Source organism: Anomaloglossus baeobatrachus, chromosome 5 (genome assembly GCF_048569485.1).
Source record: "Anomaloglossus baeobatrachus isolate aAnoBae1 chromosome 5, aAnoBae1.hap1, whole genome shotgun sequence".
NCBI lineage: Eukaryota > Metazoa > Chordata > Amphibia > Anura > Aromobatidae > Anomaloglossus > Anomaloglossus baeobatrachus.
Genome location: NC_134357.1, coordinates 101914904 through 101936362, shown reverse-complemented (window position 1 = coordinate 101936362; position 21459 = coordinate 101914904). Strand labels below are relative to the sequence as shown.

Genomic DNA, 21459 nt, shown 5'->3' with positions numbered 1-21459 from the left:
CTTAGTTATAATGAGTTGGAGTGTGCAATGCAGGCAGAGGTGCTCTGCAAATGTCTTTGCACTAGTGTGACTATAGCAAAGTCCAATAGCCACGTTTAGGATGCCACTAGGTACACTGAGTGTTTGCTAGTATAATGGCTTAGTTATAATGAGTTGGAGTGTGCAATGCAGGCAGAGGTGCTCTGCAAATGTCTTTGCACTAGTGTGACTATAGCAAAGTCCAATAGCCACGGTTAGGATGCCACTAGGTACACTGAGTGTTTGCTAGTATAATGGCTTAGTTATAATGAGTTGGAGTGTGCAATGCAGGCAGACGCGCTCTGCAAATGTCTTTACAATAGTGTGACTATAGCAAAGTCCAATAGCCACGTTTAGGATGCCACTAGGTACACTGAGTGTTTGCTAGTATAATGGCTTAGTTATAATGAGTTGGAGTGTGCAATGCAGGCAGACGTGCTCTGCAAATGTCTTTGCACTAGTGTGACTATAGCAAAGTCCAATAGCCACGTTTAGGATGCCACTAGGTACACTGAGTGTTTGCTAGTATAATGGCTTAGTTATAATGAGATGGAGTGTGCAATGCAGGCAGACGTGCTCTGCAAATGTCTTTGCACTAGTGTGACTATAGCAAAGTCCAATAGCCACGTTTAGGATGCCACTAGGTACACTGAGTGTTTGCTAGTATAATGGCTTAGTTATAATGAGTTGGAGTGTGCAGAGGACAGGAGGGTACGTGCCAGGATTGTGGGTCTGGGTAGAGGAATGGAAGCCTGCCTTTCTATTCCCTCCTAATAGGGAAATGCAGGGAGGAAATCCCTGACCTTGGCTACACAGACGCTGTCGCTGTTTTCAGGACCTGTCACCTATGGCTCTGACCCTAACGGTTTGAGCCCTTAAAAGGACTGCTAGAAAGTGCTATCCCTAAGCTGTCCAGCGCTGTGTATGGAGCGCATACAGCTGTATCGGCGATAGGACTCAGGAGGACGGAGCTGCGACAGTGATGTCTGACACCAAAGACGCAGAAGAGATAATGGCGTCCTGGAGGAAAATGTCCGGTTTTATAATGCAGGGACATGTGACATGGACATCCTATCACACATGCCGTTGCTTCTCTGGCTAAAAGTCCACTTAGCTGTGTGTGTGTCTGGGATTGGCTGACATGCTGGCCCGCCCCACTACACACGCGCGCTTAGGGAAGGAAGACAAGGAAAAAAAAAAAAAAGGCGATCGCCATTATAGAAACAGCAGTGATCTGAAGGCGCTGTTCACGCACACTATACACTGAAATGTCATAATAGTGTGATTCACAGAGTGACTTACACTATTACAGCGGAAACCAAGCTAGGAATTAGCTGTTTTTTTGCTGCTAGAACCGTTCTCGAACGTTTCTAGAACTATCGAGCTTTTGCAAAAAGCTCGAGTTCTAGTTCGATCTAGAACAGGCCCCAAAATCACTCGAGCCTAGAACTGGAGAACCTCGAACCGCGAACCGCGCTCAACTCTACTTATGAGTTAATTTCTGCTATTACTAGTATTCACAACAATCTTTACATTGTTGCCATCTAATTATATTTAATTTTTGTTACCATGTTGTCATCAATGAGTGTTACTGTGTATGTGTCCCATTGTTTGGGGCTTGCACCATGAGGTGATGCTACTTTATGATGGTAAATAGAGATGAGTGAATCCATGGAAGTTCGGTTCAGGCATGCAGCTGAACTGTGCTTTCACGGGTTTGGACTTGGCCCGAACCACAATGGAAGTCACTGATTGGTAGTGCGGTCACTGCTCACATGCAGCCAGCCATATGCACATCACTTCCGGGGGTGCGTTGGCGCAGTTATTGCATTTTTTGTTGGGTGTTGCACACTGCATATGTGCCACCCCCATGTCAGCAGCCGGGCTGCTCGGATCCGGATCCGCGGTGGCTCGAGGGGCGTCCGGACCCGGGGGTCGTGCAGCCACTCAAATGAAGGGGTTATTTACAGGGGATTGTGTTAAAGTTCGTGACGCAACCCATGGTATGTGGTAATTTGGAGTACCACCACTGCAGTTGGGAGTACTCGGGGGTGATGGAATGGGGCAATCAGGTGTTAGAACCCTCCACGGGTAGGGGGATGCCCCGGGTGCTCAGTGATGGTGTTTGGGGAGTGCCGTGGGGAGTGAAGAAGGTCACTTGCGTACTCACTCAGTCCACAGAGCTGACACCGACAACTGGATAAACTAAAGTTCTGGACACCGCTGCTGCTGAGGGGAGCTAGGTTGGGTCCCATCCCTGATGGTGTTGCCTGGTGATCTGTGACCTTACTCCTGGCACTAAGTTCTCTCTTCTGGTTGTCTCGGTAGCATAAAACTAGTCGGTTCCCGCTCCCCAGTGTGGCTAACTGTGGGAGCTTGCTCTCAGGGTTCACACTTGGGATTTTCTGGACCGTTTTAGTGGAAAGTCCTATCCCCCTTGCTACGCTAGTACCCCGATTTTGGAGCGGGTGGAGAGCGAATCTTGAAGGCTCCGTTCTCGTCGGGTAAATTATCAGGTTGCCTGAAGCTACTCCCTGACCTAGGGTCCACATACCCCGTCAAGCCCTGGTCCCAGCCCGGTGATGGTACAAGGCCGCTGGCTGTCCTCCTTGACAGTTCCATGCCCCTTGTCATGATTCCCTGCGACCAGGGGTCCAGCTCCCACTAGGCCCAGAGCACCGTCTGCCACCTAGTTGCGTCCAAGGAGCCCGGCTCCTGACCTTCTCTCCTTCACTCTCTCACTGACTGACACTCCTGACTTCCCCTTAACCAACCCCCCCAGTGGTCGACTCTATTCCACTCAGGCCGTCCACTGGTGTGTCTGGTGGGTGTGGTGCAGAGTGTACCTAGGACTTTCATTGATGTTGGCAACACCGTGTAGTTGGGGACCCATAAGCAAGGAGGAGGTGGATATTGCAGATTGCACAATACCCTGAAGAGCAGATTGCACAATACCCTGTGACGTCCTGATAATCCAGGGCATCACACATATGATAACGCTCTTGTTACCCCAAATGCGAGCCGTTCAAACACTGCAAGCAGCTCTCACTGGTCTGAGCACCGAGCGTACCCGAGTACAGCGATGCTCGATTGAGTGACGTTCATACGTAAAGTACCCAAACTCCGAACCCAAACTCTGTTTTTTGTTTTTTTTTTAAAAAATCGTTCAGACGAAAACCGAACACCAAACATTGGGTTTGCTCATCTGTAATGGTAAATACTGATGCTTGATGTTTTAGCTGATTTTATATTTTATCATTTTCTGTATGATGCCTCCCAACCTTTTAATCTTTTTTGAATTTTAGTGAAGATGACACATTAAGAAAAGTGATGAGGGAACATTGCTAAAGAGGACATGGTTTCTACAACATAACATTTCATAGACATAACATAATACATAATAGAAAAAAAGAGAAAACCATGAAAAAAAAAACATGTTGGAGTTTGTGCACCCAATGTCTATTACAAACAGGTGAATTCCACTGGGTTTTTCAACAAAAAGGCACTTCAGGAAACACCAGCATTTTTTCCCCTTTTCAAACCAGTTTTTAGCCAGTTCTTGAGTGCATTATTGATGTTTATGGCCCCAGTAGGTTTATTTGAAAATTTTTCAGTATTTTTTTCATTGCTGATTTATGGATATTTTTTCTTTTTTAAATCTGTTTAGCAGTGAAGAAACAGGTAGCAATTTTACAAGCAAAAAGGCTGTCAAAATGCTCAAAAGACACCCAGGTGTCTTTTGAGCTTTCTCATTGAATTCTCATTATTCTAAAATATATTGCGTCTTCAGAGCAAAAAACGCCTAAAGAATTGCCAGCTCACTTCTTTTACCTGCTCTCAGGAGACTAGAAGTGGTTAAAAATCATTTAAAAGCCAGAACATATGAACAAGTAATTTTTACATAAAATATATTCATTCTTTTTGGCATTTAATACTTTTTCAATTGGAATTCAGAACAAAACCAACTGAAACAGACATGTGCCCATACCCTGACTTAATGCCTAGAGAGGGCTGTGCATGACAAGGAATCAAAGGACACCAACGATTGACTATATCTTCATGCACCAATCCCACAGACCTTGTACTAGATATCAGTGTTGCCTTGAGTTTTCCTTTAAAGATACACTGTGTGCAGAATTATTAGGCAAATGAGTATTTTGATCACATGATAATTTTTATACATGTTGTCCTACTCCGAAATGTATAGGCTTGAGAGCCAACTACCAATTAAGTAAATCAGGTGATGTGCATCTCTGTAATGAGGAGGGGTGTGGTGTAATGACATCAACATCCTATATAAGGTGTGCTTAATTACTGTATTAGGCAACTTCCTTTCCTTTGGCAAAATGGGTCATTAGAGACTTGACGGGCTCTGAAAAGTTTAAAATTGTGAGATGTCTTGCAGAGGGATGCAGCAGTCTTGAAATTGCCAAACTTTTGAAGCGTGATCACCGAACAATCAAGCATTTCATGGCAAATAGCCAAAAGGGTCGCAAGAAGCGTGTTGGGCAAAAATAACTGTCCATGAATTGAAGAAAATCAAGCGTGAAGCTGCCAAGATGCCATTTGCCGCCAGTTTGGCGATATTTCAGAGCTGCAATGTTACTGGAGTATCAAAAATCACAAGGTGTGCCATACTCAGGGACATGGACATAGTAAGGAAGGCTGAAAAATGACCACCTTTGAACAACAAACATAAGGTAAACCATCAAGACTGGGCCAAGAAATATCTTAAGACTGATTTTTCAAAGGTTTTATGGACTGATGAAATGAGAGTGACTCTTGATGGGCCAGATGGATGGGCCATAGGCTGGATCAGTAAAGGGCAGAGAGCTTCACTCAGACACCAGCAAGGTGGAGGTGGGGTACTGGTATGGGCTGGTATCATCAAAGATGAACTTGTGGGACCTTTTCGGGTTGAGGATGGAGTGAAGCTCAACTCCCAGACCTACTGCCAGTTTCTGGAAGACAACTTCTTCAAGCAATGGTACAGGAAGAAGTCAGTATCGTTCAAGAAAAACATGATTTTCATGCAGGACAATGCTCCATCACATGCATCCAACTACTCCACAGAGTGGCTGGCCAGCAAAAGGTCTAAAAGATGGAAAAAATAATGACATGGCCCCCTTGTTCACCTGATCTGAACCCCATAGAGAACCTGTGGTCCCTCATAAAATGTAAAATCTACAGAGAGGGAAAACAGTACACCTCTCGGAACAGTGTCTGGGAGGCTGTGGTGGCTGCTTCACGCAATGTTGATGGTAAACAGATCATGCAACTGACAGAATATATGGATGGTAGGCTGTTCAGTGTTATCATATAGAGAGGTGGCTATATTTGTCACTAATTTTTTGTGGTTTTGTTTTTGCATGTCAGAAATGTTTATTTCTAAATTTTGTGGTTATATTGGTTTACCTGGTGAAAATAAACTAGTGAGATGGGAATATATTTGGTTTTATAAAGTTGTCTAATAATTCTGCACAGTAATAGTTACCTGTACAAACAGATATCCTCCTAAAATAGCCAAATCTAAAAAAAATCCCACTCCAACTTCCAAAAATATTAAGCTTTGATATTTATGAGTCTTTTGGGTTGATTGAGAACATAGTTGTTGATCAATAATAAAAAAAACCTCTAAAGTACAACTTGCCTAATAATTCTGCACACAGTGTACAACATGAATTGCAAGTTAATTAATTATTCAGTTACTTTCTCTTCCAGGATACAGTCTCAGAACTGCCCAAAGGACCACAGCCTCCATTTTTTAATGAGTCTGACCTCAATAGTTTGTTGCCCTTCATTCCTGTAGACACAGCTCCTACCAACAAAACATTCGGAAGTGTGCTGGTGGATGTTCAGCCAAACTACTTACCAGTAAGTCAGAAATTTGTTTCCGCCTTCATATAAGGCCACATTCCGATTTTGTAGTACGTATATTACCAGTGTTTTCATTTCAATCATTTGAGAAGATTTCTCAAATTGTGCAATATACAGCAGGTAAAATGAGTATTGAACACATCACCGATTTTGTAAGTGACATGAATTTCTCATCAGATGTCCAATTCACACAGGCAAAGTAATCAAGCCATAGATGTTCATTAATTAAGATATGTAAAATAATTAGAAATATCACAGGGAAAAAGTATTGAGCACATGAAGAAAAAGAGGTGCAAAAGACCATGGAAATTCATGACACCAGCTGAAATCTATCAGTGATTAGAAAGCAATCCTGCCACTTAGTGAAAAATAATATCAGCTGGTTCAACTGATGGCCTATAGAAAGGTGTCTCATTACCAAAGAACCAAACAAAAAACATGTTAAGATGGGTAAAACCAGTGAGCTGCCTCAAGACCTTTGCAACCTTATTGCTACAAAACATACTAATGGTTACAGATGAATTTCTAAACTACTGACAGATCCAGTGAGAAGTGTTGGGGCCATAATCCAGACGTGGAAAGAACATAATTTCACAATAAACAGCTACGACTAGGTGTTCCCCGTAAGATTTCAGAAAGAGGCACTAAAAGAATTATCAAAAGAGTTGTACAAGAGCCAAGGACTACCTGTGGAGAGTTACAGAAAGAGCTGGAATCAGAAAGTACAATTGTTTAAAAGAAAACAACAAGAAACGCACTCAACCTTCATTGCCTATATGCACGCTCCCCATGCAAGTCTCTATTGATGAACAAAAAGCATGTTCAAACGCGTTTTAAAGTTTCCTCAGCAACCTTTAGTGAAGCCTGTGAAATACTGGGAGAACATAGTCTAGTTAGATGACACCACAATTTAATTCTTTGGATGCAATGATACATATAATGTTTGGAGGACAAAAGGCACTGTATATCATGCCAAAAATGCCATACCAATAGTGAAGTTTGGAGGTGGGAACATCATGGTGTAAGGCTATGTGCGCACATTGCGTACAGTCACTGCAGAAATTTCTGCAGCGATCTGAAGAGCACATGTGCACTTTAAATCGCTGCAGAAATGTCCGTAGTGAAAAAAAAAAAAGCCGATTCCATGCGCTCTGCCTGCAGCTCCTCCCTTAGACAGAGCAGGAGCTGCCGGCAAAGCGCACGGAAGAAGTGACATGTCACTTCTTAGAACGCAGCGCTTCGGCAGAAGCCGAAGCGCTGCGCTCTAAAACGCCACGTGCGCACGGCCCCTGCACAATCTCCATAGACAGTGCAGGGGACGCAGGACGCATGCAGTTACGCTGCGCTACAAAGCGCAGAGTAACTGCATGTATTTACGCAACGTGCGCACATAGCCTAAGGTGTTTTTTCAACCTACAGCACTGGCAAACTTCATATAACTGAAGGATTAGTGGACAAATGTACCAAGTCATTCTTGATAAAATTCTACTGCCATCTACCAGGATGATAATGATACCAAACACACAGCCAAGGACACTTGCAATTGGTTTCAGAGAAAGAAAATAAAGCTGCTAGAATCACCTGATCTAAATCCAATAGAAAATTTATGGAAGGAACTAAAGTTCAGAGTTTACAGAAGAAACCCACAGAACCATCAGGATTTGATGGGTGTTTATGTGGAAGAATGGGCTAAAATCACACCAAATCAATGGATGCGACTAGTTTCTCCATACAAGAGGCATCTTAAAGCTGTCATCAAAAACAAAGGCTTTTGTACGAAGTAGTTAGTGACCTCCAGTACCAAAGGGCAGGGATTTTTGCCCTTGGGCCTTTTATATGCATTTTTTCAGGCTCTCCGTGGAATTCTATATGGTAAATTGCATTTGTCGCGGGCGGAGGGGACGCGCTCACCACACTCGGGTCCGGGGCTTCTGCTGCTGCTGCTCGGTGGCTCGAGTGGTGGGCCGGACCTGGGGACTCGAGCAGCGCTCCTCACCCGTGAGCGAAAAGGGATAGTTTGGGTGGGGGAGATTGTTCGTGACGCCACCCACGGGACTTGGTGATGATGGCACCACCACTGCTGGTAACGGGGATCCCGGGAGAGATGGTAGGGAGCAGCTAGGATGTTGTCCCCTCCGTGGGTAGGGGGGTTGGTGATCCCGGGGCCCGGTGGTGTAACGGGGAGGCTGGATGGCTGGGGTGCAGGGTTGCAGGGACAGCGTGGCGCGGTGCCGGACGGCACTGGTGTACTCACTCAGACAATCAATGACAGAGTCTCTGGTAAACCAAACGGCCAGATGGACGGGTCCCGTAGCCGGCTGCAGTGTTGTTGTTGTGCTCTCCCCGGACGGCTGATGGTGGCTGTCTTTCCCTGCACCTTTTAGAAGTGTTCTGACTCCTGTGGTTGCCCACCGGTAGTCCGCTCCCCAGCGTATAGGTGCCATAGGAGCCCGTTTTGCTCGCAGGCGCTGGCCCTTGGATCTCTAGCCTTTGGCGGTGGCTGTATATCCTCACGGTGTGGACTTTTGCCTTCTGTCGGGACTTGATTGTTGGGGAACCCCTGGGGTTCCTGTCACACTCGGATTTGACTATTGACGGCGGCTCCAAGCCTGGTCGGGGTCCGATGGCCCTGCCTGTGTGCTTAGCTTCACTCCGCTCCCCGGTTCGGTACCGGTGGGCCACAGCCCAGCCCCGGTCCTTACGGCTTCGCAGAGTTCCACCACCTCTTGCAGACGGCCACCACCAAGCTCCTACCCAGGCACACGCAGACGTTTCACTCCTCTCAATTTCACCTCCTAAACTATCTGACTCCTTTTCCCGCCTCCAGGCCTGTGAACTCCTCGGTGGGTGGGGCCAACCGCCTGGCTCCGCCCCACCTGGTGTGGACATCAGGCCCTGGAGGGAGGCAGCAAGGGTTTTTTTGTCTGACTGTTGTTACTGTCTAGGGTGGGGGAGGTGTATGTTGGTATGTATGTGACTACCTGGCTAGTCCAGGGCGTCACACATTCAAAATACACAAAGTTGAACAGTATTGTGAAAGGAACTCTATCAGCACAGGTTGACACGTCAAACCAAGTACAGGCGCATGTGCTTCATAACAGGGCTAATAATTTAAGTGCAGCTTCCCACCTGCTTCGTTTTCCTCCAATTCCACTCTTTGCTGTTAAGCCTGTTTCACACATCCGGAATTTCGCCGGATGCCGGATCCGGTACACATGCAGTACAGTACATTCATTTACAGTGGAAGCGCAACACCATGAGGTTGTGTGCTTCATGCACAACTGCATTTGTCCGCATGGTGTCGCGTTTCCACTGTAAATGAATGTACTCTACTGCATGTGTGCCGGATCCTGGATCCGTCGAAATGCCGGATGTGTGAAACGGGCCTTAGAGAGCCATAGAAAGCCAAGATAGATGGAAAACAAGCTGGTGGGAAGGTGTTTTTAAAAGCTTGGCCCCGCCATATTGCACTGAGTGACTGTGCTTGGTATGAACAATCATTCTCTGCTGACACAGTCCCTTTAAATACATGATGGGCATGAGTTTTCACACCCACTTTTTGTGATTTGTTAAATGCAGCAGGATTTCTGCACAAAAAAACCACAATAGAAAAAATGCATAATTTATGCTATGTGAAAACACAGCCTAATGAGTTTCTTCAGAATGTTTCCATTCTTTGACTACAAGCAGACATATTGACAACTGCAATGAGTTGAAATATAGTATATTAAGTTAAAATTATATCATGCTTGTTTAATTAATTAAAATCTTTTAACCCCTTCACAAAATATGACATACTGGTATGTCATAGGTCGTGTCCCTGCCTTTAATGTGGGCTTACACGCTGAGACTGAATCTTTTCCTGCACATGTTGGCTGATCTGATCAGCCCAAAAGTGTCTCTAACAGTCGCGGGTTGATTGGAGATTTGCCCACAGCTCTTAACTAGTTAAATATTGCTGTCAATCACTGACAGCGGGATTTAACACCCACTGTTGGAGTGTGTACGAATCCTAACCCCCATCGGCAGCCCATGATGTGATCGTGGGGTGCTAATGGGTTGTCATGATAGCCGGGGGTCATCTGATGACCCCTGTGTCTGTCATGACGAACTTCCTGTGCAGGCTGGCTGTGAACCGAGATTCATAGGAAATCATCATATCTGCTGTACAGAACGGTACGGATCCACTACTCTGTACAGCACAAATGATCAGATGATCGCAGCCGCAGGTCCCCTAGGTGACTAGTAATTACAATAACAAGTGAAAAATGTTTTAAAAAATATAACTAAAAAATAAAGAAATTCCCACAAAAGTTCAAATCACCCATGTTTGTCTCCATTGGAAAAAAACCCCCCAAAAACAATTGTGGAATTGCTTTTTTTTTTTGCAATTTCACCGCACATGGAATTTTTGCCCTGGTTTTTTAGTGCACTATATGATAAAATTAAAAAGCACAACTTGCACCGCAAAAAATGAATTGTGAATGGAAAAATAAAAAAGTTCTGGCTCTTGGAAGAAGGAAAACACGAAAATGAAGAACAAAAAATCGACTGGTAGTAAAGGGGTTAAAAAGATCTATTGTATGCATAAACAAACGCATGAATCATGTATTGAAAAGTGCAATCGTCAGCTGTACTATAGTGTATGGGCTTTAGGTCACGTGCACACACTGAGTATTTGGTCAGTATTTTACATCAGTTTTTATAAGCGAAAACCAGGAATGGGGGAAAATCTGGTTTTGGCTTAGAAATTCTGATGTAAAGTACTGTACAAATACTGAATGTGTGCACATGGACTAAGGATACAGACATTTCCTTGCCAAAAGTACAGTTTGCACCCATTTGGCCAATGATTGCCCATTAGAAATTTTTCAGATGTCTGAGAAATTCAGAATCTGCATACTGTTTTGTTATATGAAACCAGACCGCCCCTCTAAACTCTCTTTTCATGTGATGACATTCACAGGGTGAAGTAGCTTCAGTTACGTTTGTTGCTGGGAATCCCAGGAGTTCGGTGATATATATGGTACGTGGATTTGCAACTTTATTATTTATTAGGATTTCTCTATTTATATTTATAGTGCAGGTTATAGGCTAGACCCTAAAACGTCAACACCTTTATCACACAGATAATTGTGTATGGTTACAATGGTGACATGTACAGAACAAAATTACTTCCAAAATCTTGTGCTGCTTAATTTATTATATTTTATAGTGGGTCAGACCTGTTTTTCCTGTTACATTAGATAGAAATAAACCTGTGTTCAGTATGCTCCCTCTAGTGGTGACTGCAGGGTGCCAGCATTTTATTATTTAAAGGGAATCTGTCCGATCTGTTTTCTTCCCATATCTGCTCCATTTCCATTGAAGTAAACATTGTTGTTCCACACTAGTAGAAGTCTCAGATTTCAACGTATGCCCAATACCTTCTTTAATCAATAATACTGAAGCACATTTATGCAGAGGCACACGACCCTTGTAAGATGCATCTAATTTATCAAGTAGTTTACACCGCTTAATGAGTTAGGGGATCTTACTCCAGCAGCCCTGTTCATTAAAGGGAACCTGTCAGCAGATTTGGGGCCAATAAGCTGTGGCCACCACCAGTGGGTTCTCATATACCGCATTCTAACATGCTGTATATAAGAGCCCAGGCCGCTCTGTAGAACATAAAAAACACTTTATAAAACTCACCTAAACAGTCGCTGCAATGGAGTTGGGTCATATGGGCGTCTCCATTCTCTGGTGTCGGCGCCTCCTGTTTCGGCCATCTTCGTCCTCCTTCTGAAGCCGGGGTGCATGACACGTCCTACGTCATAGACACTCTTCGGTCCCGCTCATGCGCACTACAATACTTTAATCTGCTCTGCTCAGGGTAGATCAAAGTGCGCCTGTCCAGGACCTCAATGCCGGTGAGTGTGGAAGACGCGTCATGCACCCCGGCTTCAGAAGAAGGTCGACAAAGATGGCCGAAAGTGGAGGCGCCGGCACCGGAGATGCCCATATGACCCAACTCCACCGCAGCGACCGTTTAGGTAAGTATTATAAAGGGATTTTTACGTTCTACGCAGCTGCCTAGGCTCTTATATATAGCATGTTAGAATGCTGTATATAAGAGCCCACTGGTGGTGGCCCCAGCTTATAGGCCCCAAATCTGGTGATGGGTTCCCTTTAAGTCTAGCATGCTCAGCAATGAATAATGATCTTTATTTTTATATAGTGCCAACATGTTCCGCAGTGTTTTACATACCTCAGCAGTCAGCAACACTGTCAACATTGGGGCTCACAGTCTCCCTATCAGTATGTCTTTGGAGTTTGGGAGGAAAACCAAGCAAACACAAGGAGAAGATACAAACTCCGGCAGATGTTGATGGGATTTGAATCCATTACACCAACAGTGCAAGACTGCAGTGCTAACCACTGAGCTTCCGTGCCACCCATAAACTGGGGATGTGGTGTTTCACTCTGCAGGCAGAAATTTAGAGGAAAGCTGCTAGTCAGGCAAAAAGGAGAAAGGTGGGTTGTGGGCACAAAAAAATAACAGTGACTTAAACAAGCTAATTAACATTGACACTATATATTTTGAATTGTAAGTACCTAGCTATGGACTGGGGCTGATTCTAACTTTTCTGCTACAAGCCAGGAGTAGAAACTTTTCAGACCACCGTCTAAAGGCCGCTTTACACGCTGCGACATTGCTCAAGCAATCTCGTTGGGGTCACGGAATTTGTGACGCACATCCGGTTGCTTTAGTGATGCCGTTGCGTGTGACACCTTTGAGCGATTTTGCATCGATGCAAAAACGTGCAAAATCGCTCATCGGTGACATGGGGGTCCATTCTCAAATATCGTTGCTGCAGCAGTAATGAAGTTGTTCCTCGTTCCTGCGACAGCACACATCGCTCCGTGTGACACTACAGGAACGAGGAACCTCACCTTACCTGCCTCCCGCCCGCAATGCGGAAGGAAGAAGGTGGGCGGGATGTTTGTCCCGCTCATCTCTGCCCCTCCGCTTCTATTGGGCGGCGGTTCAGTGACGCAGCTGTGACGTCGCTGTGACGCTGAACGAACCGCCCCCTTAGAAAGGAGGCGTTTCGCCGGTCACAGCGACGTCGCAGGGCAGGTAAGTAGTGTGTTGGGTCTGGGCGATGTTGTGTGCCACGGGCAGCGATTTGCCCATGTCGCACAACCGATGGGGGCGGGTACCCACGCTAGCGATATCGGTCACGATATCGCAGCGTGTAAAGCGGCCTTTAGGCTTAATGGCAAATCCAACCTTGGTATTGGTGGCATTTCCATAAAACTAATAACAGCAACTTTTTCTGATGTGGGCAGTTTTGGTGGTGGGCAAACATACCTGACATGTTCCATTCAACTGTTAGGGGTACTTTGCACACTATGACATCGCAAGCTGATGCTTGCGATGCCGAGCGCGATAGTCCCCGCCCCGTCGCAGCAGCGATATCTTGTGATAGCTGCCGTAGCGAACATTATCGCTACGGCAGCTTCACACGCACTTACCTGCCCTGCGACGTCGCTCTGGCCGGCGTCACAGCGACGTCACACCGCAGGCGGCCAATAGAAGCGGAGGGGCGGAGACGAGTGGGACGTAAACATCCCGCCCACCTCCTTCCTTCCTAATTGCAGGCGTGAGCCGCGGTGATGCAGGTAAGCTGATGTTCCTCGCTCCTGCGGCTTCTCACACAGCGATCTGTGCTGCCGCAGGAACAAGGAACAACATCGTACCGTCGCAGCAGCAGAATTATTAAAATGTCGGACACTACACTGATGATACGATTACGACGCTTTTGCGCTCGTTAATCGTATCAAAAAGGATTTACACACTACGATATAGACAGCGACGCCGGATGTGCGTCACTTTCGATTTGACCCCACCGACATTGCAGCTGTCACCCCTTAGTGTGTGTTAAATTGTATCAGGCCCCCTTCACATGCCAGTGTTTCCAATACATAGGGTATCCATATTTTAGATAGATAACAGATAGATAAATGATAGACAGATAGCTGGACAGACAGATAGATAAGGGTCAAAGAAGTAAAGGTGCCCCATTTTTACTCCCAAAGCAGGTGAAATTGTGTATTATGATGAGCTATTGGACTGCAAAGGGCCCATTTACTGTTCTTGCACAGCGGCCTCTTCTTTCTGTGTCCGCCAGTGAGAGAGATCATTGATAAATGATAAGATAGATAGATAATAGATAGATAGATAGATTGTTAGATAGTTTTGAGAGCTTTCTATTTATCACATAACTAAATAATTAAATTGACAAAATGACGAGGGGTCACTAACATTTTTTACAATTAGCAATGGTAAAGCAGACAGCTGTGAACTCATATTACCAGGCTGGGAAGTTCCATTGTTATTGGGCCCTTCCCCGCCTAAAAATACCCACCAACAGCCACTCCAGAATTGGCGCATCTATTAGATGCACCAATACTGGTGCTTTGCCTCAGCTCTACCTGATAGCGCTGGTGCGGTTGCAATCGGGATAATGGTAGTTGATCTTGTTGTCAACTGTGTAGTGACAGTCGGCACCAAGTCCTGGTCTTAGTAATGGAGAGGCGCCTATCAGACACCTCCATTGTTAAGCCAATAATGGAAGAAAGACAAAAAGCCTGACGCACTCCCAAAACTGCAATTGTAGTGGCCCGGTCCAGATTGTGTCTGTTTCTTTAAGTACATTCCATTTATATGTAATATTATGCTATATGTTATAAGTAAAGCATTTTTCATTTGTTGTGTTCTAGCACCATCTACTGGTGAAAACTGTAAGAATCTGAAGTGTTCATTGGGTGTTATCCTATTGGCTAGTTCTTGGTCACATGGCTCAATAGGTGGAGCTATTCTCCAGCCTCTGTCTAGAAAACAACTGGAATGAGCTGGTTCTGGCTGAGTCTCCTCGGAGGGAAGACATTATGTGGAGAATCTCTTCACCACAAGACTCCTCCTAGGCCCGAGGCCTAGAATTTCATCATTTCCTGATTTTTACAGCCAATATGCTGAAGGCTTCCTATCCTGACATTGTGCATCTCTTCAGACAGTAGGGCATACTGACTATATAACAGACCCTACTGCACGCAGATTGGGGAAGTTTCAGGGTCTCCCGCCCCACTGCAATATTAGTGGCTTTCATGCCATTGTCCACGCACCAGCCGTCCGCTCCCCGTAGCACGCTGGGCAACTGTCTTCATTTGCTTACAAGTACTGCACGTGTCTGAACTAGCAGTGAAATTAACCCCAGGACTCCAGGTCTGTACAATCTTATCATATCTACCCTCTAAACTCAGGAGACTCTGAACCTAAAGCATACCAGTATTAATTCTGAAACAAATCGTGCACTTAAAGCTCCAGCACCCTAATTGCACTTCAGCATTCAACTCCAAGCTGTATTTGCCGTGGCCTACCCACGAGAGACTGTGAAACATATATTCCGTATTGATTTGCTTTGTTCCTGCTATATTAAAGCAACTGTTATCCCCAAGACCGTGTCTGTGGTCTGTCCATCAGCTGTGGATACTGTGTGGGGGTGGATAGCAGTGAACATCTGGGCCCTTACACAATGTGAACAGGTGCATAACTGAACATGACATAACATGACAAAAAAAGAGACAGTTTGCACTCTGAAATGCTAAAGCATGAAAACCATGAATGTAAGAATATAGACCTGCATTACTGCTAAAGGAAATTTAAGACAAAAAAGATATTTAGCATACAAAAACGGCCATTTTTATATCGGCCCAGTCGCCACGTCGTGGCATATCTGGTATATATTGTTTTTTTTAATAATGAAAAAAAGACACACACAGTAACAATCAGGAAGAGCAGAGGCGAAGCACCAGAATTGCAGCATCTCTTGTTGCTCGACTCATGGGGTGTCTGCAGGCTGGCATATTTAGGCTGGGAAGGGTCCAATAACCTTGAACATTCACAGCCTAATGATATCAGCTCATAGCTGTCTGCTGGTATCCCATACTGTTTTCTTAGTTTAATTATTTATTTGGTTAACAGAAAGCTGTACACTTGCATGTGTGAAGGGGGTCTCAGAAAAATGAGCTCTGACTTCCAAAAGATATATTGTAAAATTATTCAGCACAGCATTGTTCACTAAAACGGTAGAAATGACATATAAGACCTGATTCACATAATGCAGCATCAGCAGGATTGCTGAAAGGATCATAAATGGAAGAGGAGTTTACAATAAAACTTAAAGGGAACCTGTCATCAGGAATTTGGCTTTCAACCTAAACGTTTCCCCCTCTGCAGCTCGTGGGCTGCATTCTAGGAAGGTTTTTGTACTTTTTGTGCCCCTTTTTAAACCAAAATAAACACTTTATAAACTTGTACCTTTCTGTTTGAAAATCTTGTTAATTTTCCATGTGGGCGGGCCGTGTGGCGTCCGTTGCTGTAGCTTACGCCGTCCCCCATGCTCCAAATCATGCCTCATAACACCGCCCACTGCGCCGAGGTCCCGTGCACGCCGGGACACCTAGTGACGTGGTCGCATGCACGAGAGTATGGGCGGCGCTGTGATTGCATCGCAAGTGCCCGCCCATACTCTCGTGCCCGCCCTTTCCCCACTGCCTCCAGCGTTCTGCGCCGGCCCGACGTCACCTCCTTCCCATCGTACCCTGCAGCAGGAAATAGATGGGAGGAGCGGAGCACAGGAGAAGCAGAGGATCTGAGCGACGTACAGAGGGGAGAGCGCGCACACGAGAGTATGGGCGCGCACTTGCGATGCAATCACAGCGCCGCCCATACTCTCGTGCATGCGATCACGTCACTAGGTGTCCCGGCGTGCACGGGACCTCGGCGCAGTGGGCGGTGTTATGAGGCATGATTTGGAGCATGGGGGACGGCGTAAGCTACAGCAACGGACGCCACACGGCCCGCCCCCATGGAAAATTAACAAGATTTTCAAACAGAAAGGTACAAGTTTATAAAGTGTTTATTTTGGTTTAAAAAGGGGCACAAAAAGTACAAAAACCTTCCTAGAATGCAGCCCACGAGCTGCAGAGGGGGAAACGTTTAGGTTGAAAGCCAAATTCCTGATGACAGGTTCCCTTTAATTCTCTGCTCGCGCGAAAATAATGAGAAACTAGCTATGGAGATCTCTGCACAGCTGTGCTGTGTGAATTCTAATCTGACCGAACTGAGTACATACAAAACCTATTTCAAGTAAAATCATATCTGTTGCAAAAAAATGTAACGGTAACTAAACTTTTTCTTTTATTTAATTAATCCTCCAGGTATTGCAAAGTTAGAAACTTTTCTAATACACTTCATTACATTATTTCGGTCCCTTCACTCTGAAACACTTTGCTGCACTGTTGTTTCAATGCCCAGAAGCTTCTTTCAACTGCTGCTCAGCAAAGAAACGTACACTCTGGGGCCCGATTTATGAAAGATTTTACTCCAGAATTCTGTCATAAAAAGCTTTCAAAAGTGGCAAGGTTTTTGCACAATGTGAAGCTGCACTAAAATGTTCACCCAGTTTTGATAAAGTGGAAGGAGCTGGGGTGGAATGGAGTGTGGCAAGCCCCACATGAGAAAAATTCTTGACAAGCAGCGGTCTTCACTACACCACAAATCTTACTCTAGTCCCCGAAACAGGAATTAGATTTGTGGCAAGGTGCACACATGTTACACTCCTAATACATTAAAGGGAACCTGTCAACACTCACTTGCGGGGCAGTCCGATACGTTCTGGTCTAATGAGTGTAGCTGTTCTCGGGTCTGGCGCCTCCTCTATCCTTACGATCGCTGTCCTCATTCTTGCTTCGTGTGTGTGACACTTCCTAATTCATCCACACAACTCCCTCCATTGTGCACCTGCGCATGCGCACTTCTCTCTGCCCTGCTGAGGGCGGAGCAAAGTGTTGTAGTGCGCAGGCAGTCTTTAACCTTTCCCTACACCTGCTCATTACAGTATCTTGCTCCGCCCATAGCAGGACAGAGCAAAGTGTGCATGCGCAGGAGCGCAACAGAGGACACTGTGAATGATGTAGGATGTGTCATCCATACGAAGCAAGAAGGAGGACTGCGATCGCAAGGATAAAGGAGGTGCCTGACCCTAAACCAAAGACGCCTGTTGGACCAGAATGTATTGGACAGCCCAGTAGGTGAGTAAGTGACAGGTTCCCTTTAAGAGGTTTTCACCTTTTAATGAATCAGGAGCGTCTGACTTCAACACGGCTCCTCATAAAGACCGGAGTGTAAAACCACCGTCTTCATGAATTGGGGCCTATATTCAAACAGTCTCAGGAGCAGTATTCCTCTGAGTACAAGGGTGAAGATGCGTAAGGGCTCAAACAGGGAAAGCCCTATACACTGAATGTTCCTTATGGTTCTTCGGTGAGCAGCCGTGCACCATAGTGTTTGGGAAACGAGGAAGCAAAATAAATGTATAACAAAATATCATAACATTGCAATACTAGGATGATATTTAAATAAAAAAAAGTTTAAATTGATTATTGTTTGATATGATTCTTTTAAGGAAATAAATCCTGATTTTTTTGTCAACTAATTTGTGCCATCCCTAATCCTTGAGAACATCCATGCCTGTGTCTCCCCATTTATGAAAGGCTGTACTAACTTATTTGTACTTTCCTGAGGAGTGCGGGCGTCACACGATACGATCTATCGTGAGATCTCACGAGCGATCGTACCCGCCCCCGTCGTCTGTGCGTCACGGGCAATTAGTTGCCCGTGGCACACAAAGTCGTTAAACCCCCGTCACACGCACTTACCTGCTGAGCGACGTCGCTGTGGGTGGCAAACATCCACTTCGTGAAGGGGGAGGGGCGTTCGGCATCACAGTGATGTCACACAGCGGCCGGCCAATAGAAGCGGAGGAGCGGAGATGAGCGGGACGTAAACATCCCGCCCACCTCCTTCCTTCAGCATTGCCGGCGGGACGCAGGTAAGCTGTGTTCATCGTTCCCGGGGTGTCACACGGAGCGACGTGTGCTGCCCCGGGAACGATGAACAACAGGACGTGCGATTTTTAGAAAATGAGCGACGTGTCAGCGATGAACGAGAAGGTGAGTATTTCTGCTCGTTCATAGCTGTCACATGCTACGATATATCAAGCGATGCCGGATGTGCGTCACTTACGACGTGACCCCGCTGACATATTGCACGATATATTGTCTCATATGACGCCCGCATAACACCAATCATTTGAGAAAAATTAATATTTGGCACCATGATAAGTGCCGATACTGGGAAAGGAAAGTAGCGCGTGACAAGAGATTCTTTTTTGGGTGGTAAAATGTACCTTTCTTTGGTGGTCTTTAGACCCTGTGACATGCGTCATCCCCTTAGACCTTCACTAGACATAGTACAGCGCCTGTTGGATTCAAATAAATGAGTGATCCCTCAAAAGCCTTCTAATGCGAATAATAATGTTTATCTTTCAGAGTGATGACACTTACTTAAAAGTTGAGAAATACGAAAGTGTAACTAGAGCATGGCGTACGGTGTATAATGATGCCTCCTGGGAAACAAGGTGAGACTGTCATTCAGCCAATTGTGTGATTTTAATGGAGAAAGGAGCAATTTCGGAGGAACCATAACTATTGTGTATGAAGACCTACCGTGCCTCATCTGTTTATGTAAGAGAAGGATCAGCCAGATTGAATTTCAACAACTAATCCTTTTGTTCTTTCTAGAGATAAGCTACTACCAAAGGTTTCTAGCAGCTGCTTATTTCCCCCTAAACATATCCAGAATATGTGCATGCTCAGCCAAGGCAAGGTGTCAACCAAAAGAGGTTTTGGCAGACAGTTATCCAAAGTGTATGGCAACTTAATTGGCTACCAAACTTCTTGGTAGTGATAAATAGTTATTTATTAAATATATACAAGACATTAATAATGACAAAAGCAACAGTATAAAATAAAGCCTTCTGAAGAAGCAGAGCGAAACGCGAGTCATTGGGTTTCTAGTGACCATATTCATAGAGTAATGTCATCTTCACTCCTGTTAACACTTTGGTTTTTCTACAAGTATTGTTCATGGACAGTGAGTGATCTATCAGGACGTAATGTAATTTGCGTGATACTTGGATTATACTTGAAACCCCACTAGGGAGCGTGCCATATATAATTGGTAATACTATGACTCACGGAATTATTAAATAGCAGTTATTTTGATCCCTCATATTTATATTATCTCTGAGAGAGCTACTTTTGCCTCGTGAAATATTTGCAAATTCTGTACAAGTGTTATACATTTTCACATGGGATATACTAAAGGAGATATATATACAGTGCCTACAAGTAGTATTCAACCCCCTGCAGATTTAGCAGGTTTACACATTCGGAATTAACTTGGCATTGTGACATTTGGACTGTAGATCAGCCTGGAAGTGTGAAATGCACTGCAGCAAAAAAGAATGTTATTTCTTTTTTTAATTTTTTTTTAAATTGTGAAAAGTTTATTCAGAGGGTCATTTATTATTCAACCCCTCAAACCACAAGAATTCTGTTTGGTTCCCCTAAAGTATTAAGAAGTATTTCAGGCACAAAGAACAATGAGCTTCACATGTTTGGATTAATTATCTCTTTTTCCAGCCTTTTCTGACTAATTAAGACCCTCCCCAAACTTGTGAACAGCACTCATACTTGGTCAACATGGGAAAGACAAAGGAGCATTCCAAGGCCATCAGAGACAAGATCGTGGAGGGTCACAAGGCTGGCAAGGGGTACAAAACCCTTTCCAAGGAGTTGGGCCTACCTGTCTCCACTGTTGTGAACATCATCCGGAAGTGGAAGGCTTATGGAACTACTGTTAGCCTTCCACGGCCTGGACAGCCTTTGAAAGTTTCCACCCGTGCCGAGGCCAGGCTTGTCCGAAGAGTCAAGGCTAACCCAAGGACAACAAGGAAGGAGCTCCGGGAAGATCTCATGGCAGTGGGGACATTGGTTTCAGTCAATACCATAAGTAACGTACTCCACCGCAATGGTCTCCGTTCCAGACGAGCCCGTAAGGTACCTTTACTTTCAAAGCGTCATGTCAAGGCTCGTCTACAGTTTGCTCAGGATCACTTGGAGGACTCTGAGACAGACTGGTTCAAGGTTCTCTGGTCTGATGAGACCAAGATCGAGATCTTTGGTGCCAACCACACACGTGACGTTTGGAGACTGGATGGCACTGCATACGACCCCAAGAATACCATCCCTACTGTCAAGCATGGTGGTGGCAGCATCATGCTGTGGGGCTGTTTCTCAGCCAAGGGGCCTGGCCATCTGGTCCGCATCCATGGGAAGATGGATAGCACGGCCTACCTGGAGATTTTGGCCAAGAACCTCCGCCATCAAGGATCTTAAGATTGGTCGTCATTTCATCTTCCAACAAGACAACGACCCAAAGCACACAGCCAAGAAAACCAAGGCCTGGTTCAAGAGGGAAAAAATCAAGGTGTTGCAGTGGCCTAGTCAGTCTCCTGACCTTAACCCAATTGAAAACTTGTGGAAGGAGCTCAAGATTAAAGTCCACATGAGACACCCAAAGAACCTAGATAACTTGGAGAAGATCTGCAT

At 45.1% G+C, this 21459-nt stretch overlaps 1 protein-coding gene across 1 annotated transcript in view; it reads left to right on the top strand.

The window, feature by feature from the left end:
* Nucleotides 1-21459, top strand: part of LOC142310902 (putative neutral ceramidase C) — a 149623-nt gene that overhangs the window by 119354 nt on the left and 8810 nt on the right. Inside the window, exons 18-20 of the mRNA XM_075348725.1 lie at nt 5740-5892; nt 10862-10921; nt 19336-19424. Of these exons, the coding sequence (XP_075204840.1) occupies nt 5740-5892; nt 10862-10921; nt 19336-19424 (302 nt within the window). The remainder of the gene's footprint in view (nt 1-5739; nt 5893-10861; nt 10922-19335; nt 19425-21459) is intronic.